At 41.3% G+C, this 27,794-nt stretch overlaps 1 protein-coding gene across 1 annotated transcript; it reads right to left on the bottom strand.

The window, feature by feature from the left end:
- Positions 1-16,038: 16,038 nt before the first annotated feature.
- Positions 16,039-18,187, bottom strand: LOC149156192 (pinosylvin synthase-like). The gene is made up of 2 exons (XM_089437976.1): positions 17,889-18,187; positions 16,039-17,052 (listed from the first exon to the last, which is right to left on the bottom strand). Exons 1-2 carry the CDS (start codon positions 18,070-18,072, stop codon positions 16,055-16,057), a joined length of 1,182 nt encoding a protein of 393 aa, XP_089294102.1. The 5' UTR covers positions 18,073-18,187; the 3' UTR covers positions 16,039-16,054.
- Positions 18,188-27,794: the final 9,607 nt, after the last annotated feature.

Genomic DNA, 27,794 nt, shown 5'->3' with positions numbered 1-27,794 from the left:
ATATCTGCAATTTGGGAAGTTTTGTATGTAGATTTAACAGGTATGAAATGGGCTACCATTCTAAATTTATCCACTGCCACCATGATAGAGCCATTTTCTTCTTTGATATGGGTAAGCCAGTTATAAAATCTAGTGTAATCATATCCCACTTCCATTTAGGTATGGATAGTGGATGAATCAATCCAGTAAGATGTTGGTGCTCACATTTAACCTGTTGACATTCTAAACACTTGGCCAAATACTCAGAAATATCTTTCCTCATACCAGGCTAAAAATACCCTTATTAACTGTAGAAAATAGTTTATGATATATGGGGTGGGCAACATAAGGGCTTCGATGGAATTCATCCAGTATAAACTGCTTATTTGACCCTTGGTTAGGCACATATACTCCACCATTGAAGGTTAATAAAGTGTTCCTATTTATACCAAATTCATATGGTGTTTTGGTTTTTTTTTCTTTGCTGCCATAAGAACATATATTCAGGGTCCTTTAAAGAAACCCTTTTAATTTGTTCAAAAAAGTAAAATTCCACCTGAGTGTAGGAAACTGCATACACATAGTCTAAATTCCTACTTAATGCATCAGCCACATGATTTTCCTTTCCTTTAAGGTGTTTAATCTCAAAATCAAATTTTCCAAGGAAAGCAGTCTACTTAGCATGACATTCATTTTAAGTTAGGTTTCTTAAATAAGTTGGTCAAACTACTATGATCTGTCATTAATAAAAATATTTTCCGTAGAAGATAATATCACTAAACCTTTAGCGGATGTACTATAGAAGTCAACTCCTTATCATAAGCATAATATAGATGGTCATTCTCGTTCAACTTATAGGATTTATAAGTGATTACCTTTCCCTCATGCATTAGAACATCTCCCACTCCTTCTTGACAGGCATCCATAAAAATAGTAAAATCTTTCTCCGGGTCTGAAATTTGTAGCACAGGGGTGGTTTTTAATAATTTTTTCAACCTTTCAAAACTATACTGCCATTATTTAAGTGCTAATATATGTCCCTTTTGATCTTGATAAAAATCGCATTTACTGAATTTGGCATAAAGTTGATTTTCTCTTAAGGTTTGGAGCACTATCTAGAGATGTTCTTGGCATTCTTTCAATTTTTTCGAATAAATCTTAATATCATCAATAAAAATTAGTATGAAATTGTCCAAACAAGGGTGGAATATATTGTTGATGAGGCTCATAAATGTTGTTGGGGCATTGGTGAGCCCGAATGGCAACAAAACAAATTCATAATGACCATAATGGGTTCCGAATGTTTTCTTGTATATATCCTCCTCTTTAATCCTTATTTGGTGATATCCTGATCGTAAATCATTTTTTGAGAATATGAAGACACCCTTGACATGGTAAAATAAATCTTCAATTCTTAACAATGGTACTTACTTTTAATCGTTGATTTATCGAGTTGCCTATTGTCAATGCATAATTGTAAGGTTCCATCCTTCATCTTAACAAACAATATATAGGCTTCGCAAGGTGACACACTCGGGCATATGTATCCCTTTTCAAGAAACTCTTGTAAGTATATTTTCAGTTATGTTTGTTCCATAATATTCATGCGAGAAGGAGATTTTAAAACAAGTGTTGCTCCTGGGACCAATTATATCGTAAAATCAATATGCCTTTTTGGATGCATCCATGGAACCTCCTCCACGAATACATAAAAAATTTCATGAATGATCAAGATATTCTCCAGAGCGGATATTTTATTCCTAGAGTTAGTATAAGCCACTTGCACTAGACAAATTTGAAAACCTTTCTGAATACAATTCCCTATTTGATGGGTTGCAATTGGTCACAATTTTATGCCTCTTTTAATGTGTTGGATCTCTTGTCTAACACCTTCATCAGTGGGGTAAATGATGGTTTTCTCTTTGCAGTTTACTAAGAACAAATGAATTTCTAGCCAATCCATCCCTATCAACATATGTAAGATCCTAAAGGTAGTAGGTTTAGATTCACCTTGATTTGTTGTCCTCCTATCTCGATAGGAAATTCCTCCACCTTGGTAGATACTATCTTCTTTGCTCCAGTGGCCATTTGTACCAGCCATGGGTTCCTAAATTTAATACTCTTCACATGACACATCTCAACTAATTTCAGATTAACATAACTTAAGCTTGCACCAAAATATATCAAAATAGAAACAGGAGGATTAACTAATTTACCTTCAAATTCCAGACCTCATTGGTTGATATTCAACCTGATGATCTTCCAATGCAACATTGATCTAGCATCGTGTTCGTGTTGTGACCTTCTCCCCCTAACTGAGCCCACATTTCAGGATTAGCTTTTGTATGTATTAATGGTCGAGATACCCTTTTTGATCTTCTAGGTGGAGTTATTCCTGCTCCCATCCTCATGTCGCTCCTTATCTATGCATCATTATATTTATTTATTTCAAAATTTCCCAATAGGCCACAATGTCGTAACCATGGTTCTTTGAGTAGTGATATTTTATAGTTTATTTTATGGAGTAGAAAGCTTTTAATAGTTTAGAGTCTATTACAATCTACCCTCACTCCCATTCATACTATTAATATATAATTGCGTGGTATGAAAACATTGTTATTGTTTAGTGGTAGGTGTTTCTATGGTTAATATTTCTCCGATCCTAAAGTTAATATAGGGGTTCTCCCCACACCCTAGGCCATATGTTACGAAGTTTCTCAATGGCTTGCAACATTCCTTTGATGTGACTCGATACCTCAACTTCGGATGACACCTCGATTACAGAAGAGAGTGGATATGTCACCACCCCACACGAAAATGGAGATAAAGTTCGACTTATTGGGTAATTACCAGCCTCGTAACCTCTCAGCTTGTTTGTCATTTCACTGATCAGCAGTTGGGTTTCTAGCAGTCTATAGCTTGGTTCCAGCATCTAGGGTTTCTTCCTCTCTGTAGTTTGCAGGTAAACTCCACCACCCCTTAGTCAATTTCCCTCGGATCTACTAGAACTTTTCACATCTGTTTCATGCATGATTATAATGACATATCTTGTTTGTCAAAGGTATACCCTGTTTATTCAAGGCCAAGGAAATGAATCTACTCGATTACCAGACCAGTCATAGACTTCCCCCTACATTGTCTCAATTAATAGCCCCTCTTTGTTGTTGACTAACAAGGTGACTTGTTCTATATCAGGATTGTGACGAGCAGAAGCTTGGTTCTTCCCTCTTCTAATGTAAGGAATCTTTGGCCTTCCTAAGCACAATTTTGTTTTATCTCCAAATTTCAAGTATTTATCCTACCATGAAAATAACCCCTTTGTGCCCTCTTAGCTACTTGTAGGTTTTCTTCCCACTCGAATTTGTTTTTAATAAAATTGTAGTTGGAAGTTCATGGTCATTGTGACTTGCTCTTACCCTAGTGTTTGCCTCTTCCAAGTTGGTTTTCGTTTCCCTTTACTTGGGGATCCTCTTCAAATGTTTCCACTAACCCTTGTGGTTAAAATCAGAGTTTTGACAGTTTATGGTTATCATTAGAAACCTTGAAGGGCTTAATATATTATGGCCTTTATCATAGGAAATTTGTTGGTTTCCGAGCATTTACAACCTGTGACGAGGGTATTCGTTGTAATATTGTTAACCGTTTTATTGGAAATTTTGCTATTGTATTTTTTTTATTAAGGACAATTTTTTTTACTTTTGTATGTAAATTAAATTTAATGCCGCTTGACCTATTATGTGGAAGGAATTTCATGTATTGGTCCTCAGCAACTTTCTCACTTAAATTTTACCCGTAATTTGCACTATGACTTACTGTATTTCTAATTTGAGTAAAGGTAGTTACTTTCCAAACCATGTTGTAAGATTTTTCCTCATATTATAAATGTGTGGATTGATTCTCATGGTTTAATTAACTTTAATGTGTTTGTTTTTAAAGGAAGGTCAAGTTCGAACGACATTGTTTTTCTTTTTGGTTTATCTCTTCTCTATTATATTTATTTAAAATAAATAACGAGGGTATGCATAGACTTTATATTTGACACAATACTCACACGACACATGTATTGTTGTTGCAATTAGAGTTTTTATATATTATTTTTAATGTTGAACCTTCGATCTTGAACTGTTATTATATTTTTTTGTATGTTGGTTCTATACATACCCAACAGTAATGGGTCTCGAAATATCCTCGGGCATTTTTTCAACCATGGGGTCCTTATGTTACGACAATGGTGGAGAGTATGTTTCCCAGCAGTTTAAAGACTTCTTTGTTGCAGAAGGAATTAAACGGGAACTTACGACACCTCATAACCAACAACAGAATGGGGTGGCCGAAAGGAAGAATAGAACTATTGTGGGAGCAGCTCGAGCGATGTTGCATGAAAAAGGCCTACCACTTCATCTGTGGGCTGAGGCATGCAATACAACAATGTACCTTCAAAACAGAAGTCCTCATCCTATCTTGGGGATGAACACACTTATGGAGGCTCTTTCCGGAAAGCGACCAGATTTGAGTCAATTTCACATCTTTGGATCACCATTTTTCTGTCATGTGACCAAAGATTCTCGGAAGAAGCTAGACCCAACATCTGAGTTGGGGATACTTGTGGGGTACACGTATACACCCCACAACTATCGTTTGTTTCTGCCTTCCAGTCAGAGGACTGTAGTGCGCAGGGATTTCAAGTTCGACGAGCAAAGAGCCATGCGAGTGTCACTTGAGAGGGAGCTCAAGTTGCATGGTGATGAGGAACTTTTAGTTCCAAAGGAGGAGGAGCCTCCTGATTATGTGGATCAACCACATGCAGAGGATCCAGTAGCGGAGACCACCACTCCTAGAGAGCCTTCCAGAGACAGGGGGAAATTCTCGCGGGAAGCTGACATATTGATGCTAGATGTGAGAGAGAATGTGGAGCAACCATCCTCTCAGCGCAGACAGAGGAGATCTCCCCAGAGATACACTAGTTACATGGCCCTGGTTGGGGAGTGTGTAGCGACCGAACCTTCTTCTTTTCAGGAGGCAGTGTAGCAACCAGTCTGGGTTGATGCAATGGTAGAAGAGTACGATTCTATCATACAGAACAGTGTGTGGGATGTTGTCCCTAGACTTGGGGACAAGTCAGTGGTTAGTTCCCGATGGCTTTACAAGTTAAAGTAGGCAGCTGATGGCAGTGTTGAGAAACACAAGGCAAGGTTTGTTGCCTGAGGTTTCTCACAGGTTGAGGGGTTCGACTACGATGAGACCTTTTCTCCCGTAGCAAGGTACTCTTCTATCATATCGATGCTAGCTCTATCAGATCAAATGGGTTGGAAGATCCATCAGATGGATGTGAAGACGACATTCCTCAATGGGAAGATCAAGGAAGAGGTATACATTGAGCAGTCCAAAGGATTTGAGACCTTCGATCGCGAGTCGCATGTCTGCCGACTCAAGCAAGAACTGTGTGGTTTGAAGCAAGCACCCCGTTCTTGGTATACCAGGATCAACAGCTATTTCACTGGGTTGGGCTTCACCAAGAGTGAAGCAGATGCAAACCTTTACCACATCATGGTAGAAGGTAAGCCATTGATCTTTTTACTTTATGTCAATGATCTGATTTTGACAGGTGATGACCAGCTGATACAGTCTTGCAAGGAGGACCTTGCAAGAGAGTTCGAGTTGAAGGACATGGGCCTCATGCACTACTTTCTAGGCATGGAAGTGTAGCAGAAAGATGGGGAAGTATTTGTGTCTCAAGGCAAGTATGCCAATGAGATGCTCAGGCGCTTTCACATGGAGAAGTGCAACCCCACGCAAACTCCTCTAACTGGGAACTGGAGAAAGGAGGATGCTACTTCAGGTGAGGTAGTAGCTGCTACTGTTTATCGGCAACTGGTGGGTTCACTTATGTATTTCGTGAACACACAAGCCGACTTATGCTTTGCAGTGAACCATCTGAGTCAAGCTATGGTTCAGCCTACCAAGCTGTTTTGGAAGGCAGCGAAGCATTTGCTGAGATATCTTAGAGGCACTACACAGTACGGATTATGGTACAGACGGACAGAGGGAGTGAAGCTGCAAGGCTTCACGAATGCGGATTGGGCTGGTAGTCCATCAGACCGGAAGAGCACTTCTGGAGGAATCTTCAACCTTGGTTCAGCTGCAGTTTCTTGGTATAGCAGGAAACAGAGATCAGTTGCACTTAGCTCAGCAGAGGTTGAATACATGGCTGCTAGTCAGGCAGCATGCAAGGCCATTTGGATGCGGAAGATTCTAGTGGGATTGTTTGGTCAGATGATGGATCCTACAGTGATATACTGTGATAATCAGAGTTGCATAAAACTCTCTGAGAATCCAATGTTTCATGACAGGTCCAAGCATATAGATATCCGTTACCATCATCTACAAGACTGTGTGGTCAAGAGGATCATGATGTTGCAGTATGTTTCGACCGAGGAGCAGGATGCAGATATTTTGACTAAGGCATTGTCAAAATGCAAGTTCGAGTTCCACAGAGACAGGATCAGGGTTACTGATAATCCCTTTCTTGTTGAGAGGGAGTGTTGAAAAGTGTGCAACAAGAAATGCTAAAAATAGCACTGCTATAAATAGCAGTTCAACCATTGGTGATCTTAGCAACAATGGGTGAAAAGTGAAAGTGCTAAAAATATCTTTTCTAAAAATAGCATTTCGGGATCCCTTCTTATTTTAGTCAATCGCTGGATTAAACATAGGAAGTAAAATTCTAATTTGATATCAACAACAGTTTGGAAATCAATTAATTAATTCATCTTGAGTTAATTAGTTAAGGAAAATCAAACTTGAAGTCCGTGTGACGACATGAAAGAGTTTATCCATTAATTGAGGAATTTAAGCTTCAGTTAAAGAGATAAGGATGAGTTGTAATTAGTTGACTTAGTTTAACTAAGTCAAGTCTAGTTAGATTAATTTAATAGTTTGTTAAATTAATGAGAGTTCAATTAGTTAATGCTTGCATGCATGTAACCACTGTAATTCAGATAACTAAGTATTCACTCATGGATAACTCATGCATGTCAGTTCAGTCAGAGACCCAATTGAGATTAGATGGAGGGACAGTGTACTATCAGTTGCTAGGATATTCCTTTGTGAATATTCCTTGCATGCAGAAGGAATATTATTCCTTATGGATTGTGCAGTTGGACCTGAGGTTACAGTGAGTGTGATGAGGCCAATTCACACATGTGATATCATTGGACCCCAATCAAAACTGCGCAAGGAAATAGGAGGCTTGGAGGGCTTGAGGAAGATATATTCTATGTCTATTGAGTCTGTGAGCTATATTGTTTGATTGCAATGTTTGATTGCAAAGAGAGCAAGATAGCTTGAGTGCTGATTATTTTTGTAACTTGAACAAGATTTCCACTTGTATGATAATACAGAGTTGGGGTTTTAGGCTGGTGCTTTCCCCAGTGATATATCTTCTGTGTTATGGTTGATTACTTCTCATTCTCAGTTATATCTATCCATGCTTGATGTTGCTCATGTTCGATTCAGCTTCCGCTAAATTGTTTGTAGAAGTAGATCAAGTGTTTTTCTTTAGTACATTGCATTACCAGGTGATCTACAGTGGGAATTTCTACAATCAGAGATGGTGGCACGATGCAGTTGGTAAAGTTAAATGGATAACTATTCTCAGGAAAAGTCAATGGCAGTCATTTGAAGGTGCACACAGGTGGTCCGACCATCTGACTAGCCGACAGAAGCATAGTCTTAGTGTTCCAGGTAGCTGAAACGAGGTGAGGGACTATAGACTACTCTGCCCAGGAGCTGCACGATGTCAGGTCTGCGCACAGTAGCGAAGTGTCACAGGGTCCGCGACAACACGAGGGTAGATGCGCTGCCGTGCGGGTCGGCTATAAAGTGACCGTTACAATCATTATTCACAATTTGATGCTTGGTTTGAGACCAAATGGAGTGTGCAACGACATTTAAGGCAAAATCTATGGGCTAGATTCTTGAAAATCTGCTGCCAAGCGAGCATTAATGGATTGAATGTTGGGAGAACGTCGAATTCAAATTCAAAAGGCACTATAAATTACAAAGGGGTGTCCAACAAATGACACTTAGAAGTTTGAGAACTGAGTTGTTGCGCGCCCAAACACTCATGAACCTAGACTTGTTCGATCTTTTGAAGGCAAAGACATTGTTTGAGCACTTACCTGAGCCATTGAGAGAATTGTGGAATAGCATTATGGCAGAATCTGAGGAAGCCATGGATACCAGAGCAATGACCATTGAGGAAGCCACACAGGCCATTACGGAGTATAAGTCCCAGAAAGTGCGAGGATAGTTGCAGAAATGCCTAAATCGCCGCGTAGACCAAGACCCAAGAAAGAGAAGTAGGCTATGGTACCAGTGCACGTGTCCCCTAGGAATCCGTCAAGGACTAGGCTTACCATGGAAGAAAAGGGGAAGGCAATCAATTTGGAGGTCGATGAGGAGGAAGAATTTGAAGAAATCCTGGTAGAGGAAGAGGAGGATGTAGAAATGGAGGTGGAAACCTAGGGTGCGGACCCTCTGACTAGGTTCCCCGCATATGTTCCTCCGCGGAAGGGAAAAGCAAGGGTGCCCAAAGACATAGATGAGAGAAAAAGCTCTCTGCAGACTCCGCTGTTCCCTGACGACATCATTTTTGAAGGAGTGCACTTGGGGCGAGTGCTTGTACTAAAATTTGAAGACTGGGATCTCGCGGACCACTAGAAGTTCCCACATTTGGCAATCACGCAGCTGATGCGCTAGAAGAAGATGCGCCAACGGGAGTTATAGAGTTGGAGCCGCATAAGTGGTTGAAAGGTGTAGAAAAGGCAGGACTGTTAAACCTACTTTGGGTGTTGCATTAACATCGCGCCCCAGTGACTATTTTTTTCATCAGACAGCTACTCTGCCTGGTGCATGATGGGTGCTTATGGCTGGAGGAGCCCATCCCCATCACGAACAACTTAATTCACAGAATTGCCTGACTCCCTTGCAAAGGGGAGGACCCAACAAACATCAACAACGCTGCGGTCAAAGTCACGATGCAAATATTGGCCGGAAAGGTTATGCAGAAGTGTCGCGCGGATGAGGTGCCCACGTCGGTGGTTGCACTTGTCAGGAAATGTGCAGAAGGCGTCCAGTCTAACCAGGAAGACTACTTGTGCAGAGATTTCCTTGAGAACTGCTGCAAGGCAGAGGAGCAGGGGAAGACTTTTCAGTATGCATGGTTTCTGTTGTCCATCGTGCTAGTTGCATGGGAATTTCCCGAGGACAGCCAGTTCCTGACGATTGCGCAAGACTTTATGGAGGTAGCGAAGTACACTTAGCTGCGGGAAACTAGAGATGTGTAGAGAATTAGGGACAGTAAGATATTCTGGGTGCTCATGGAGATGAACATCAGAATGGGGATTAATCATAAGCTGCAGTTATCACCCACGATCTATAACAGTCTGCAAAGCTTTACGGAGTTCAAGGCAGATTTCCACCATGTGTACATCAGGGCAAGGAAGGACCCCATGAAGACTTGGCACGAGCTCCCTTATGTGGAGATGGACGATGTCATATTCGTCGTCCTTGATTCATGGCCACCAGAGTGGCGCGCTCCAGCCAGCTCCACGGTGGAAATGGAGAAGTTTGTCATGCAAAGGAAAAAGGATGAGGCGAAACTACAGATGGGGCAGTTGGCAGAGACGCGTAGGAATGAAGCAGCAACAACGAAGGCCCAGGCAACGCGAGACACTGTGAAGGAGGCGGAAGAACAACAGAAGACAACTGAGAAAGAGAGCGAGGGAGACAAGTCGCCTTCACCCGAAAATGAAATAGATACAGAGCAAGGAGGCACGAACCCGCAGATATCATCCACACAACTGAAACAATAATGCCCAAGGGAGTAGGTAGGGTTGTGGAAGAAGTCTAAGGCTTCCAAGACTTCTTTCAACTCAATCACCCTCATTGAGGGGGAATCGCATCACATTGGGGAGACGGTGAGGGACGTCATCACGGAGACCCTCCAACAGTTCGACGTGGAACACTAGATGGTGTTAGGGCCTATCTGAGCACAGATATAGGAGTTGGAGGTGTGCACTCCACAGGCTGGCACTGTGTCAACCAGCCTCGCAGTAGGCACGTTCGCGATTGAGGAAATGTTGCGCGCACGAATGACCAACAATATAGCGCTGCCAGAGGGAGCACTCGTTACAGAAAATGAGGCCGACAGGCCTATGGTCAATAGGTTGAAAGGAATCAGGCTAAATATGGCTGCGCTCCCTTGGGAGACACTTTATGTTTTGCAGGACAGAGTTACTGCAGAACTGCAAGCCAGGGAGGGTCACGCGCTCCAAGTCATGAGCGAGTAGCAAATTAACATTTAACAATTGAGCCTGAAGCATGACGAGGTAGTGGTGCAGAACAGACAGTTTGTATAGGTGGTCGAGGAAGCTTGCCAAATGGTCTTGGAGATGGCCATCCAAGTAGAAGAACCAGTGGAGGCTCGCGTCCAGAAGCTAGCAGCAGGGCTGCGCGAGGCAAAGGAGGAGATGGCTAGGGTTTAAATCAAACTGAACCTCCAGATAGCCGAACTACAATTGAAGGCGCAGCCCTCAACTCCACCAAAGGTTAAGGAACAGTGCGCCAACGTGATTACAACAGTAATAGTGAAGGTCAACAATGCAGTGGAAGACTGCACAAAGCTGTTTGAGGAGTCGTTCGAGGTTATCACTACTCTATAGGAGGACTCGAACATATAACACCTAGAAATAGAGGCGCGCGAGCTACAGCAGAAGTACGATGAAGTAAAAGGGACCACGCAGATGGTTGCCCTTACATAGAGGCTCGTGCAGATGCAGCAGGCAAAAGTGCTCAAGGAGCAGGTGGATGTTGCTCGACATAAGGAAACAATTTTGAAGCCGCGCTTACAGTCGTGGATTGATGAGGCATATATCATTATAGCCTCTATTGAAGAAAAGCTCACGCAGATGCAAGAGACACAAGAAGAGGTTTAGGGAGGCATTTTAGCCATAGCGGTCTCTGAACAGTGCATCCAGGAAGTGCAGCAGGCAACTGCTCAGTGCGCGGTCGATCTTGCAGTGATCCAAGTAGAGTTGGGAGGCCTTCGCACAAAGATCTCCGCACCGACAGAGTGACTCAAGGGCAAGTCACGATGTTTGTGTTGGGGGCTTGTTGGGTGTGAGATCCCCCAAGGGAAGTTTTGGGGCTTAGAGCCTAGATTTTGGTCAAAAGTTGTAACCTGATGCAAAGACTCTGCATTTTGTGGGCATGGAGTGCGTAGTTTGTAAAGGAGTCATAAGGTTGTCCGCCCTCAATTTTGTAATGTAATGTCAGCTGTAGATATCTACCCATGGTCTGCGGACCATGGGATTGTATAAATAGAGTAAGGCTCTAAGTAGATCAATATATCATGGAGTAATAATGATAAGGATGAAGAGTTGAATCATATTTGAAGTGTAAAGTTTAGTTTTGGGTTGTAGAGTAGGAGAATGCTCTGCAGCTGAGTGCGCAAAGGCCTAGTAGTCCGCAACTGAGTGCGCAGACCCCTCCAACTGAGTGCGCAGGGCGATTTGAGTCTGTAACAGTTGGAGCATTAATAAAGAGAAGTTTCATATCCATTCTGTGTGGGGATTTGTTTGGCTAAATAACTCCAAAAGGGCCAGTAGTGTAGGGATTTGTTTGGCTAAATAACTCCGAACTTGGGTCAGGCCCCATCAAGCCAACAAGAAAGTAGAGAGAGGGTGTGTATGTTTTTGATTTAGATAGAGATACAAAGAAGTATAGATGGAGAAAATGGGGGGAAGAATGAGAGAGAAGGAGAGAGGGAGGGAGATATTGATAGAATTGGAGGGAAAAGAGAGAGAGAGAGAGAGAGAGAGAGAGAGAGAGAGAGGTGGGAGAGAAAGGGAGATAAAGGAAGGAAGAGAGTGAGGATGTGAGAGAGAGAAGGAGAGAGGGAGGAAGAGAGAGAGGGAGGTAAGAATAAAGACACAAAGAGAGAAAGGTGGAGAGAGAGAGAGGGAGTGATAAGGGAGATGGCAAGAGAGGGAGGGAAGAGAGATAGAAGGGGGGAGAGAGGGGGAGAAGGGGAAGAGAGAGGGTGATGGAGAGGGAGGAAGAGATAGATAGATAAGGAGAAAGAGTGTGTATGTTTTTGAGGTGATATAGAGATAAAACAGAGAGGCAAATGGATATAGAGATATAGATGGAAGGTGAAGAGAGGGAAGAAGAGAGAGATATATAGATATGGAGGGAGAGAACATGTGTGTTTGGAGGGAGGTGAGATAGAGAAACAAAGAAGTATAGATTTATGAATGAAGTCTTTGAATTCCTCAACGACTATGCACGAAAATATTGTTGGCACATTCTTCAGCTTAAAAGGCATTACGGTGTACCGAAAACATCCCGATTCAGTCACGAAGGTCATCTTGCTTCTATCTTCAGGCGTGATTTTGATTTGATGGTACCCAGAGAACCCATTAGTGAAAGAGTATGCTTCTTGGCTGCCTACATTATTTAGGACCTCATCAGTGAACGAGGTCAGGAAAGGATAATGCACACAAGAGTCATTCAATTTCCAGAGATCCACACATATCCTTATTTCTTCTTACTGTTTCTTTTCCTGAACGACAATCAGGATTACCCAATCAGATTCTTCCACTGGTTCAATAATTCTTGTCCTGAGCATCTTATCTAACTCAACGTGGACCCTTTCCTTATACTTCGGATTAAGGTCGTAAGGTATTTGTTTTACAGGTTTTGCGTCTAGTTTCAGGGTGATCTTCATGACACCCAAGTCTCCTATTATTCCCTTCAGATAAAAAAACTTCGTGGGGAACAAATCTTGATATTCGCGGAGGAGCTGAACGACCTTGTCTACTATCGCATCATCCCAATAGTCCCCAATCTTTGCAAATTTCAGCTCCGCCTTTGTGCCAATGTTGACTTGCCTAATTTTCAGTGGCGTGGTTATGTCTGGATCCTCTATCTGTGGACCTTCAACCTCACGGTGACCCTCATTTTTCGAAATATTAATATTTCTAGGATCCTCATCTTCTTCTTTAGTGGTCACGTTATAGCATTCCAGCACATGGTTCAGCTGGGTAGTCCAATCAGGTTGAATCAAGTCCAAAGGATCCTGCGGTATCCTAAAGATCGCTGATTTGACCTCTTGTAGCGCCGTGTCAATATAGTAAAACCCATCCTCAAAGTTGAACATCATTATAAACCCCTAGCGCAAGATATCCCATTCTTTAGTGCCATGGTGGAGCTCTGTTTCCAAGTACTAATTCATTGGTATGACAAAACAGATGCACCCATTTAGGCTGGGGCTCCACTCCATAAGCCTTAGTCCATTTGGCCAAGTGATCACGCGGATCATCCCTTCCATCATACTTGTTTGTCATCGACACTTTTGGCTGTCCAAAACGTATTCTTATCATCCTCCTATAGTTGTGCCAATCACCGAAATTATCCTTATGCGTACCCCACCATCTTGTGGGCATAGCGCACAGTGCCCAATCCAAGGCCTGGAAGTGATGCTTCTCCGACACTTCTCTATCAAATGCATCCAAAAGGCGATCACCATCAGTTCTCCCGTCATAGTGAGGCAGATTCCTTACTTCTAATGACACGCAACGCAATGACTTGGTCATCATATTACAATGAAGCGTAGATACTTCATGCAGTCGGTTTTGCTAGTGCTCTAATTCTTCGTCTGAATCTGATGTGCAGGAGCTCTCGCGGTGCCATGTGATATGCTCATCTGCTGTTAGATTTATCCAATCCTGGTCTTGCATCGTTGTCTAGTAAATATGGTCCAAATCGTCATCATTTTCATAATCATAATTATAGTATAGGTGTTTGGAACTATAGCAAACCGAAGACTGTAAAAAGTAAAAAGTTATGCTAGTACGTTCAAAATAATTTGTTACATTCACTCATCTTTTATTTTGGGTAGTTATCAAATTTCCCTAAATTGGGGAAAGAAATAAGGAAATTAGGTAATACAGTTTGATTCTTTTACAATTTGGTAGCTAAATATTTTTCTTAAGAGGTTTGTACCTCTAATAAGCGTATTTAACAATAGAATTGTTGTAAATCAAAATGTAGGATTTTAAGAGAATATAAATTACTTTTACTTTCTGAAATCGAAAACATTGGGACAAATGTTAGAGCCAACCCTTTTATGGACTACTAATAAGTTATCTAAGTGCCATTGTTTTTGCTGAATAATGGTGATGATTTGATGTGCATTCAGTAATAGTAACCTATAATAATTGTCGTCATTACTAATTTGAAAAATAAATTATGATAAAAAAATTCCTTGTTTTAAAAAAAACAATAAAACAATAATCTTATTACCTATTTTTATGAATTTATCTTTATTGTTTTTAAGTTATCTTACAATTTCTTAAATTTTATTATTCTTTTAAATCAATTCAATAAAATAAATAATACATTTTAATTCATAAAAGTAATTATATATGAAAATAAATTTATATAAATAAACCTACTTAGTATTTTTAATATTCTATTGAGGGATTCAAAGTATGGAAGGGAGAATACGAAATATGTGCAAAAGCCTTAGGATATTCATAATTATTAATAAAAGGGGGACTTATGTCACCAAAAACAGAGACTAAAGGTAGTGTGTGATTCAAAGTTGGTGTTAATATATTTATTATAAAACATATTCATTAATATTATAAAAGGATTATGAATATTATGATTATAGAAACAGAGACTAAAGGGAATGTGGGATTCAAAGCTGGTGTTAATATGTTTATTATCAAACATATTCATTAATATTATGAATATTATGATTATAGAAAGAGAAACTAAAGGTAGTGTGGGATTATTTATATTATATAACTATATTTATTATTGATATATATTTTCCAAATAGTTAAAACTATATATTTAATTATAATAATAGAATTGAATTATTTTACTAATTGTTATGTAATAAATTAATTTATTAATTTGAAATTATAATTACATATATTAAAATAATAATGATATCTATGTATTAAAAATAAAAAAATACGTTTGATTAACCATTAAACCTATTTACATTATAACTTATTTGTTAAAATTAATATATAATTTACTAAAAATACGTTTGATTAATCATTAAACCTATTTACGTTATAACTTATTTGTTAAAATTAATACTTAATTTACTAATTAAGTAAATTAGTTCAATTCTATTATTATAATTAAATATATAGTTTTAACTATTTGGAAAATATATATCAATAATAAGTTTTTGAAAATAATCTAATCATCTAAATTTTTATTTTTAAATCCACGGATGGTATGGAGAAATGCGAATGGATAATTTAATTTTTGAAGGCATGCAGTGTCATTGTCAAATTGCGACCCGCAAGCGAAAACGGTATGACGTACTCGTGAACAGGAAATCCATGGATGGTTTGGAGAAATTTCCAAGGCCTGCACTATCAAAGCGAAAACGGTGGTATGACGTAGTTCAAGAGACTGTAAATCAGATTCTCCGGCATCAAGTGGGTCTCAATTAGAGGTAGAGGTGGTCCCAATCGAGCTAAGAGATGTTACGTATGGGACCGAGGGAAAAGCAGTGGACGTATGAGGGATGGCCACTTAAGATCCCTCATCTCATCTAATTAAGGTTAAGGTATCGAGTATTTAGTAAAATTATTGGAACTTCAAATATTATTTCGCGTAAAAATTGGAACTATAGCAAACGGAGGAATGTAAAAAATTATGTTGTACGAGAAAGTACGTTTCAGAATATTTTTATTTTATTTATGAAAAGGGATTCATGGAGTGATTGCTAAAAATTTAAAAGATGTATTTTGGGAATTTGAATTTAAAATTATATCTCTCGCAATTTGAATTTAAAACTATAACTTTTTATTAACAAAGATACAGTGAAACTCATGCATGCACCTGTTGGAATTTGAAACTATTATTAGAAACACTCTATCTTTTATTCTCTTGGAGTAAAGAGTAAAAATGGATAGTTGCAGAAACTGCTCACATTTATTTATTCTAAACGACTATGTCTGAAAGTTTAGTTGTTAAATTTTTATTGAAGGGGAACGCTCTTGAGAACCACTGTTTCGATGGTGAGGCCCGGCCCGAATCCAAACAGGACTCCCATTTCCAATCCCTCTCCTGTGGTTGAACAACCGTTTCGTAGAGACGCTTTCCTCGTCTCATCCAATATGAAGTGGACGCACGCACTGGACATGTTTCCGTACTCGCTCATAACGTGCCTGGTGGGTATCAGTTTTGTGGGATCCAGATTGAGCTTGGCCTCCACCCGATCAAGGATGGCACGTCCTCCGGGATGAACAACCCAGAACAACTTGTTCCAGTCGGATATTTTGAATTGACTGAACGCCTCCACGAGACAGTTTTCAATGTTGGCAGAGATAAGATCCGGAACCGCCCCTTTGAGTTGGAAGGTAAGTCCGACTTCTCTCACCTTCCCACCGATGGCTCCGTCGCTGTTGGGAACAACTGTCTGGGATGTCCGAACGATTTCGAAACATGCCTTCTCCACTTGAGGGATGGGATCAGCTCCCACGATGAGGGCAGACGCGCCGTCGCCGAACAGAGCTTGCCCCACCAGGCTGTCCAGGTGAGTCTCGGAGGGTCCACGGAAGGTAACGGCGGTGGTTTCACTGCAGATGACCAGCACCCGAGCTCCTCGATTGTTTTCGGCAAGGTCTTTTGCTAGTCGAAGAACGGTGCCTCCGGCGAAGCAGCCATGTTGGAACACGCCCACTCTCTTCACACTCGGGTGCAGCCCGAGCAACTTGGCTACCTCAAAGTCTGCTCCGGGTAGATCCGAAGTCGTTGTGCTGCAAAATATGAGATGAGTGATCCCAGACTTGGACTGCCCCCACTCGTGAATGGCCTTTTCAGCAGCCTCTTTTGCCAGTCGGGGCACCTCCATAGCCAACATCGCCTGCCGTGCGTCCAACGATGGCACCTCCACAAACGCGCACACATCGGGATTCTTCTTGAGAATCTCCTCCGTCAGGTACATGTATCTTTGTTTTATTGCCGACCTTTCACCTGCATAGAGCCATATGTATGATAATTAGAAAAACTAACATCATTTTTGTATCCAAAATCTTGGATGATTCATGATTCATCACATGAACCTCTTTTTCCCACAGGGTCATGTATATATATATATATATACCAAAGAGAAAGAGAAAGAGAAAAGAAAAAGATAACTTTAATTCATTTTAATATTATAAAAAAAAAGGAAAAGAAAAAAATAACTTTAATTCATTTTAATATTATAAAAAGAAAAAATGCTACCAATTTTGATGTCTCTCATTTGAATAATAAAGATTTTATACCATTTCTTTCAAAATGATTAACATAAACATCTGAAAACATATTTTTGATTAAATAAATAAAAGTTTTAGTATAAAATCTAATATAAAAAAAGTTTACTAGATTTGATAAACGATTACCATATTGAAATTTAGTTATATGAAAAAAGAGTTACTAAATTTGATAAACGATTACCATATTGAAATTTAGTTATATAAAAAAAAAGTTACTAGAGTTGATAAACGATTACCATATTGAAATTTAGTTATATAAGTGATATAAAAAAACGTTACTGTCACTGAATTTGATAAACCATTCCTATATTGTAATTTAATTCAATCATTCGGGTAACATAATAAAAAGTTACAGCCACTAAATTTGAAAAGTAAGCACTGCAGATTTCGGAATCTCTCGCTTGTTTGACTAGCTGGCTGGCTGGCTAATGTAATGACATAAGAATAATAATAATAATAGAAACTGAAACTGAAACTGAAACTGAATCGCGCCTTATTATAATAATAGAAACTGAAACTGAATCGCGCCTGAATGAAGAAACTGAAACTTACATATTCGCTTGAACTTATCCTTGAGCTCTGTGTTATGCTCGTTACCGGTGATTCGAAAGTAGTAATCTGGATATGTGCTCTGATCCACAGCATTGGGTGGATTGGCAGTGCCGATAGCAAGGATCGAAGCGAAGCCATCTGCCCTCTGCAACTTCCTGAAACCTTCAAAATCAACGCCCCCCATCTCTGCTATGCTATGAGGAGGTTAAGCCTAGTACCAAACCCTGGACAACAAATCTCAATATTTACTTTACTTTACTTTGTTGGTCTGGTCGAATAGCTATAAGAATCTCTAAATCTATAGCAGCTATTTTATACACTTTGATATGAAATAAATATGATTATTATATAATGCATCAATAGACCAATTAGTCCAATACCACGGCTTTTATAGTCTAATACCATAACCATAATATAATATGATGACTCATGCTTGCTTGCTTTGAATATCTTGAGTCAACACCAACCAACCATATGGGTTTTGAATTTTCATACATACTCCAGCAGAGGAGAGGAGAGGAGAGGAGAGTGTAAATCAGAAACGTGATTGTGGATGAATGGGTTTTGAACATTCATACTCCAGGAGAGCAGAGGAGAGGAGACTGTAAATCAGAAACACGTGTGGACGATGAATATTCAGATTATCCGTCAAGTCGGTCGAAATCGAGTGACGCAACTGTGAAGCCGCCAATATATAACGAGTGACGCAACTGTGAAGCCGGCAATGAGGAAAAGGGAGAAAATATAATGAGTGACGTGACGTATCGAACACAGTCACATACATCAAGAGCATATACTAGCTTTACCGGGAGCCACTTGGATTGCCAGAACCAAAGCCAATCCTAGAAGAAGCAGATGCAGCAAAGCCGGTAGCTAGCCATCTCTATCTATATCGAGTTTAGGGAACCAATTAACCGTGGAATATATAATATATAATTATAGTGATTCCTTACATTAATCTAACCTCACTGCGAGCCAATATACTTAGTCTTAGTCTTGGAAACAAATTATTTCCCAAACCATCTTACTATTTATTTGAAACAAATTATTCATACTTGGGTTTTGAATGCGGGTTTGCTAGCCATGTGGCTGAGGCGGTGCGGTTTTCCACTATGACGTCCTCCCTCCTCTCTCTTGTCAAATTTCCAAGATCGCTTAAGATCTCCTCATCTAAGCTATCGACTGCAAAATGAGTAAATATATTCCAACTTTGAATTTTATTAACTAAAAACAAAAAAAATCACCTAAAATTTGGAACTATAGCAAACCGCCGAAGACCGTACTTTTTTCCTCTTATACGTTACGTTGTGGTGTATGTAGTTGATATCTATCAAGTTTTAACGGCCCCAAATATTGGCATCCAGCATGGAGATGGTATCATACATGATATTGGCATCCAGCATGGAGATGGTATCATACATGATTTAGGACACGTAACAAAAAGAAGAGTCTTCCACAGAGAAGAAAAGATGCAAAATCCATTTAACTAATCTCAGAATCTATCTATATATATATCTTAAAAAATTCCTTCCAAGTCTCATAAGAGAAACAACAACCATATCAATTAAAATGGATATCTCTCATGTTTTCTCATCTTTTCACTTGAGACACTTCACATATTCCTTTATCTTATAAATTATTTCACGATAGAATTGTTGTAAATCAAAATAGTCCATTTCAAAAGCATATAAATTACTTTAATTTTTTGAAATGAAAATAATTTTGGCAACAGCTAAATCCTACCCCTTTATGGAGCACTAATAAGTTATTCTAAGTAGCATTGTTTTACTTGAATTAATTTACATAAATGTTATATTGTAAGTAGATGTATTAATTTGAAATTATAATTATAATTATATATATATATATATATATATATATATATATATATATATATATATATATATATATATATATTAAAAATAAGAAAAACACATTTTCGTAACCATTAAATCTATTTAAATTATAATATATAACTTATTTGTTAAATAAATAATATATTATTAATATTATTTAATTTTTAAAATTAATGTTAATAGATGAATGAAACGTTTTAGAAAAACACCAATGAATGGGTTTTGAATATTTATACATCAAGAGACTATAAATGATATTTTCCATCAAGTTGGGCTCAAGAGGTCGTGTAACATGTTCTCACATACACCATAACAAAAAATCTATACACAACAATTACATGGTAACATACCAGTGCTATTTTATAGTTTATTTTATGCAGCCGAAGGCTTTTAATAGCTTAGAGTCTATTACAATCTGTCATTTCTCCCATTCATATTGTTAAGATATAATTGGGAAGTATGAAAACACTCTTAATCTTTAGTGGTAGATGTTTGTATCGTTAATATTTCACCGATCCTAAGGTTAAGATAGGGGTTTTCCCCACACCCTAGGTCATATGTTACGATGCTTCTCCATGACCTGTGCCATTCCTTCGATGTGACTTGTACCTCCACTCTGGATGATACTTAGGTTATGGAAGACTGTGGATCTGTCACCGCCTCATCCAATGGTGGAGATATATGGTTCAACTTCTTGGGTAACTACCTGCCTCGCACCCTCTCGTCTTGTTCGGTAATTTCATCGCTCAGCGGTAGGGGTTTTGTCGGTGTGCAACTTGATTCTGGCATCTAGGGTTTCTTCCTTTGGGTATTTTGCAGGTAAAGTCCACCACTCCTTATCCAATTACCCTTGGATATGCTACAAGCTTACACATTTGTTTCATGCAATATTATAATTATAGATCTTCTTTGTTGTTGCCCAACAGGGTGACTTGTTCTATCTCAGGCTTGCAATGAGTAGAGGCCCGGTTCTTCCCTCTTCTAAGGTAAGGAATCTTTGGCCTCCCTAAGCACAATTTTGGTTTATCTGCTAATTTCTAGGATTTATCCTACCATGAAAGTAACCCCTTTGTATCATCTTGGTTTCTTGCAGGTGTGCTTCCTACTCAACTTCCTTTTTAATAAACTGTAGTTGGACATTCACAGTTGTTGTGATGTGCTCTTACCCCAATGTTTGCCTCTTCTAGGTTGGTTTTTCGTTTACCCTTTGCTTTTGGTTCCTCTTCAAATTTTTCCACTAACCCTTGTGGAGGGTTTCTGGTGGGCTCCAGTATTGCAACAATAATGCTGCAACTCTTGGGACTCCCTTCTTTACTTTTATCAACCCGGTAGTTCGTAACAAACTTGGAAGCAACGGTGCTATATGCACAAGTACTAGCTCTCGCCGCAGTTGTCACTGGATCATCTGGCACAAGTCCGCTAGGAGCTTAAGCCAACTTCTATGAGCTCTCAGAAGAAGCTTTTAATGGTGATGGATGAAAGCTAACTCGACCAGAGGCTAATCTACTTGCAGAAAGAAGTTGAAAGCTAGAAAGGAACGCAAACCCTAACAAACCCTAGTTTTACCGACTAACCCTACTGGTGCAAGTAGAAGGATGAAGCTACAAGAATGGATGCCATTTACTTCTAGAAAGGTAAAATGCATGTGACTAAGCTACCTCTGAAGAGAAATATGAAGAAAACATCTTTTTGCATTTTTGAGTACTTCGTCAAGGTTATTTTGCATATGCTTTAACTGTTTTTTACTCTGCAGAGGTTAACCGGCGAAAGGAAATGGAGTAGGTGCTTGCAGGAGGTTGGGAAGGTTAGAAGAGGGCCTAAGGGGTCCCTAGCACCCTTCCAGAGAGTTTCACGGTGATCGGATTCCAAGAAACTTCTTTCGTGAGCTTCTACAGGAAGTTTGCAGGGGTTCTACACGATGTTCTGTGGCTTCTACACGATGTTTCTATAGGATGTTCCTAAAGGATATTTTGAAGGGTTGATGGTGGAAAAGAGGTGAAGAAGTGGGTATGGAGGTGGATGATGATGTGGAGTGGTCCAGGACCTGGCAAACGAAGCGGTGAGTGATAAGGATGGTTGGATTTGTTCAAGGAGGGGTAGAGCAATGTTGCACAAACATATGGAAATTAGGTCAAAGTGAGGGGACGTAGCAAATGTAAGGCAAGAATCAGAGTTGGAGGGCAGAGCAGGCGGTATTGGTGGAGTATGGGTAGGAAAAGAGGTATCACAGGTGCTGATCCGGATTTAAACAGGAACGCAACAAATTACAGAGATAACCATATACACAAAGATGCAGCGGAAATAATACTTCATTTCATTAATGGAAAATACTGAAATATGCTTACAACCAGAAATGGAAATAAACCAGCTAGGGCGATGGTAGCTTATCTTTGAGAAGAGATGTGCTGGCTACATGCCTCTGAACTGTGTTACAATGAGGCTCGAAGGCCTATTTATTGTTGAGAAACAATGGAAAACCCTTAACATTCCAAAACCTAACCCTAGGAGATGAAACACCAAACTGTGGGCCCCGTTTGGGGTAAATTGGTACATCAACTTCCCGGGGTCGTAACTTTGGCATATGATCTCCGTTTGACACGTACAATAGCTCATTAGAAAGATCTATCAAAACGGCTCCGGAAGTTCAGGACCCGAAAAACTGCTAAAAATAGTAAGTTGTGCTACAATTAAGGAAACTGAAAATGCTGAGAAAGACAATGGTGGGGGTCCAGGTGGACTTGGCAGGTGGCCACCAATATCCACCTGGATCATTCCTCCCCCGTTAGGAAGCAATGGTCCCCATTGCGTTGAGCTCCTCCATGAGATGAGGAAACTTCTGCTGAACTTGTTCCCTGGTGAGCCACTTGCCCTGCTGAAGGAGTTGGCCTGCTTTGACAACTCGATACAGTTGGATATTCTGTTGGCGAGTGTTCTTGATCTGTGTGTCCATGATCCGATCAGTTGCAGCTTGTTCCATGAAATCTGGATTTAATTCTGTTGGTTTGAGCTGTTCTGCAATGTCGGATGTGTCTAGCAATGGTGGAAAGTATGGCCGAAGGCAGTCCACATTGAACACTGGGTGCAGGCCAAGGAATGGGGGAACGCTGAGCTCAAATGCATTGTCTCCCATAGCCTTAGTAATGGTGTAAGGACCATATCGAAGTGGTCTCAATTTCCGATAGGCTCTAGTAAGGCGTTCCTTTTGCAAATGCAACCAGACTTTGCCGCCCACCTGAAACGTGTGTGGCACCCGGTGTTGATCATGTCGCTGCTTGTACTTGGCATTTGATTTCTCAAGAATGTCATGGACCTGCTGGCGAATATGTTGGATGCGCTCAATGAAGCTGGTGGCCTTATCTGTTTCGGACTGGACATGAGCTGAATTCATGTGAGTAGCTGCAAGTGGCATGGCCACATCAATGGGGCATAGTGGCTGGAATCCCAAACCCACCTGAAAAGGGCTATGGCCAGTGGAGCTGTGAAGAGTTCGGTTGTAGTTGTGCTGAACATAGGGGAGGCTCTCGTCCCATGTGCGCGGATGCTTTGAGTTATACATGCGCAGAATGTGCACAATCATCCTGTTGACAACCTCTGTCTGGCCATCAGTTTGAGGATGGAAGGCTGTGGACTTCGTGAGTTTGGTGTCCAGCATTGACCAGAGATTGGACCAAAATGTGCTGAGAAACCGACTGTCCCGATCTGAGATGATAGACTGTGGGATCCCAAAGTGCACCCACACTCGTTCAAAGAAGAGTTTAGCAGTGGCTTCTGCTGTGATATTCTTCTTGCAGGCCGCCATAATGGCCATCTTCGAGAACCTGTCGAAGACCACAAAAAAACAGTCATTTCCATGCTTAGTGGAAGGAAGGCCTGACATGTAATCCATGGAGATGGATTCCCAAGGTCGACTAGGGGTAGGCAACAGGGTATAGAGGCCGTGCTTCTTAATGGTCGGTTTGGCAATGGCACAGGCAGTGCATGATCGGATGTACTTCCCAACATCCTGTCGAAGATTCAGCCAATAGAAATAATTTTGCAGTACTGCCACTGTTTTCTCGACCCCGAAATGCCCAGCAGCCCGACTGTAGTGTGCTTCCCAAATCATCTTGGCACGCTCGCTTGAAGGAACACAAAGGTGACCGAGGTGGCATAATAGGGCATCCTGGAAGTGAAAATCTGCAACATGCCGACCCTCCAAGAGTGTCTGGTATGTGTGGCCGAATTCTTGGTCGCTTTTGTAGAGAAGTGGCCAATCAGAAGTCTCGTGCCCACAAGAGTTGAGCACGGTGGTTAGCGCCATGATCGGTGGCCGACTGAGGCAATATGCAACATTATTGGTGCTGCCCTTTTTATACTTGATATTCAAGTGAAACTGTTGCAGGTATGTAGACCACTTCTGATGGCGATCATTCTGCAATTTCCCTTGGGTCTGTATGAACTGCAGAGGTCGGTGGTCTGTGTGGATGACCGTTTCCTTCCCCAAAATGTAATGCTTCCATTGTCGGCAGGCCTGTACAATGGAATACATATCTTTATCATAAGTGGGGTACTTCTGGACTGTGTCTAAAAGTGTTTCACTGTGATATGCCACTGGATGTCCATGTTGAGTAAGGACTGCCCCAATAGCATAGTCAGAGGCATCTGTCTCGACCTCAAATGGTTGTTGTAAATCTGGTAACGCGAGCACTGGTGCCGTGCAGAGGCGATCCTTCAACTCCCTAAATGCCTTCTGTTGAGATTCAGACCAAAAGAATTTTGCTTTCGTACCACCCTTGGTGACTTGACTCAAGGGCCAAGAAATATGAGAAAACCCCAACACAAACCTGCGGTAGAAGTTGGCAAGACCTAGAAAGCTGCGGAGCTCTGTTAGAGTGGTTGGAGAGGGCTAATCCCGAATGACTTGGATCTTGGCTGGATCGACATGCACCCCCTGTTCATCAATGATGTATCCCAGATACTGAACCTGGGTCATGCCAAAAGTGCATTTCTCCAAATTGGCACATAGCTTGTGTTGCCGCAGTTTTTGGAGAACCTGTCGGATGTGGTGGAGGTGCTCTTCCCAACTCTGGCTGAAGATCAGAATGTCATCCAAGTATACTACTACAAAGGAGTTGGTGAATGGCCGCAAGATGTCATCCATTAGCCTCATAAAGGTTGCAGGAGCATTCGTCAATCCGAAAGGCATGACCAACCATTCGAAGAGGCCCTCCTTGGATTTGAAGGCAGTCTTCCACACATCGGAGGGTTCGATTGGTAATTGGTGATATCCTGACTTCAGATCGATCTTGCTGAAATATTTCGCCCCCTTTATTTGGTCTAGGAGGTCATCAATCCGCGGGATCGGGTACCTATTACGGACAGTGATCTTGTTCAGCGCCCGATAGTCAATACAGAGTCTCCACGTCCCATCCTTCTTCTGTACCAACACGATCGGGCTCCCACAGGGCGATGAACTCAGACGGATGTGACCTTTCTGCAGGAGCTCCTGAATCTGCCTCTTGATTTCATCGTTCTCCAGAACGGAGCGCCGATAAATTGGTCCATTGGGTAGCGGCGCACCTGGGGTCAGATCGATGGAGTGCTTGACTTGACAGTGCAGAGGAACCCCTGCCGGGGAGGTGAAGATGTCCTCGTACTCCTCCACAACCTTGTCCATCTGTAGTTGTCGTGCAGAGGGACCCCGTTTGGAGGTCGCAGCCACTGTCTTCTTCTTTCCTTGAGGGCGTATCATCAGGAAGACAAATTTCCTGGTTTTGGAAATGATCTTACTGCATTGTTTTGCAGTAATCAAAGAGATGGCGGCAGGTGGTGCTACCTCTGGTATCCTGAACAACTTATTTCCCAATGTAATAATAACAGCACGAGGCCTTGATTCATACACAGCATGTCGCTTCCACAAGTATGGTTGTCCTAGTAATACATCACAAACTTCAAGGGGAGCAATGTCACACAATACCTCATCCGTGAAGGGCTTGATGTTGTATGGAAGGCGACACTGCTGGCTCACGCGAAGATCTCGTCCTTGGTGAAGCCACCCAATGGTGTATGGTTGTGGATGTGCTGCGGTCGGTAAGCTCAACCGCTTCACGACCTCTGCCGAAATGAGGTTCTTTTGACTCCCGCTATCAACAATGAACTGTATCGGGGAGCCCTTTACCCACATCTGGGAGTGGAAGAGACGCTCCTCCTCCTCTAGATCTTCGGGTTCATTTTTCTGGATCTTTGCGGTAGCAACAGTGGCGCTGGGATCTGCATCAATGATCTGCTTCCCTTTTTCACACCCCTTATCAGGTTCTGACTCAGAGTCGGAACATGCATCTGATTCTGAAACCTTTAGCTCAGCCACCAGTGATTGCTTGGCCCGTCACTCGTGTTGTGAATGGAGCTCTTATGGAACTCGCACCATTTTCCAGTGTCCTTTCTCGGCTTCGTGGCGCTGTTCTTTGCTTGCAGCTTCGGCTGGTTGTCTTGGGCTGTCCCGCCTTGGCTTTGTCCTTTGTTCTTTGGTTTAGGGGCACCTTTCCCCTGCTTTGGATTCACAGATCCAAAGTCTCGCTTCTTTTGTTTAAACTTCTGCTCGACCTTGACGGCATATCGGTATGCTGCGCCGAGCGAGGGGATGTTTAGGAATTGTATTTCTTCCTGGATGTACTTGTGCAGGTAGCCACGATATTTGAGTATCAAATGTTGCTCCGAATCCTTGATACCCAACTTTGTGCGAAGGGTATGGAAAAGGTTGGTGAACTCCGGCACGTCTTGGTCCCTTCCTTGTCGCAGCGTGGTCCACTTTATGTATTCATCCTCATAGCTTCCGACAGGGTAGTACTGCTCCTTGATGGCATCCCGGAACGAATCCCAGGTGGGTGCGGCTGAAAATAGTGAGCCAGTACTTTCATCCTTCTGCTCGCAGTAGGTTTCCCACCAGTCCTTGACGTGGGGGGCTGCTTTGAGAAGAGCAAAAACAATCTTTTCCCGGCTCGAAAATTCATGAACAGAAAAATAACCCTCTAGCAGATTTAACCATTTATCTACGGCATCTGCGTCTATCTGACCCTCGAATATGGGGATTTCAAAATTAACTTGTACCTTAAAGGGTGTGGCGTTTCCAGAGTAGCTGCTGGAAGCCGATGTGTTGCTTCTGGGTAGCCGCTGAAGGATCTGGGCAAAGCTGTCCATCATCACGTTCCGTTGTCGCTCGAGGGCTTCTTCGAGCAAGATTTTGATGGGATCTCCTGCCCCCTCGTCTTTCTTCTCGTCCGCCATGGGAGGCCGTCGGGATTTGCGAGGCTGGTCTTGCAAAGGTTCAACCAGTTCAAGCCCTAACTCCTTATATCCAGACCTTGTTGGGGACATGCAAAGAAAAACAGAGAAAAAGCAGACCGCTCTGATACCACTGATCCAGATTTAAACAGGAACGCAACAAATTACAGAGATAACCATATACACAAAGATGCAGCGGAAATAATACTTCATTTCATTAATGGAAAATACTGAAATATGCTTACAACTAGAAATGGAAATAAACCAGCTAGGGCGATGGTAGCTTATCTCTGAGAAGAGATGTGCTGGCTACATGCCTCTGAACTGTGTTACAATGAGGCTCGAAGGCCTATTTATTGTTGAGAAACAATGGAAAACCCTTAACATTCCAAAACCTAACCCTAGGAGATGAAACGCCAAACTGTGGGCCCCGTTTGGGGTAAATTGGTACATCAACTTCCCGGGGTCGTAACTTTGGCATATGATCTCCGTTTGACACGTACAATAGCTCATTAGAAAGATCTATCCGAGCACTATCATTGTTGGAACGGGCAACATCGGTCCATTCCATGGACCCATGTTGCTTCTGGATTCCCCAAAAAACGTCGTTTAGGGCCTCAAAACGGCTCCGGAAGTTCAGGACCCGAAAAACTGCTAAAAATAGTAAGTTGTGCTACAATTAAGGAAACTGAAAATGTTGAGAAAGACAATGGTGGGGGTCCAGGTGGACTTGGCAGGTGGCCACCAATATCCACCTGGATCAGGTGCTCTGCAAGTTATTTTCCAAACT

The sequence above is a fragment of the Pinus tabuliformis genome, chromosome 9 (assembly GCF_031772625.1).
Source record: "Pinus tabuliformis cultivar Carrire ecotype Pingquan chromosome 9, CPIR1, whole genome shotgun sequence".
Classification (NCBI taxonomy): Eukaryota; Viridiplantae; Streptophyta; class Pinopsida; order Pinales; family Pinaceae; genus Pinus; species Pinus tabuliformis.
Note: the sequence above shows the minus strand (reverse complement) of the source record. Positions and strands in the feature narration are given on the sequence as shown.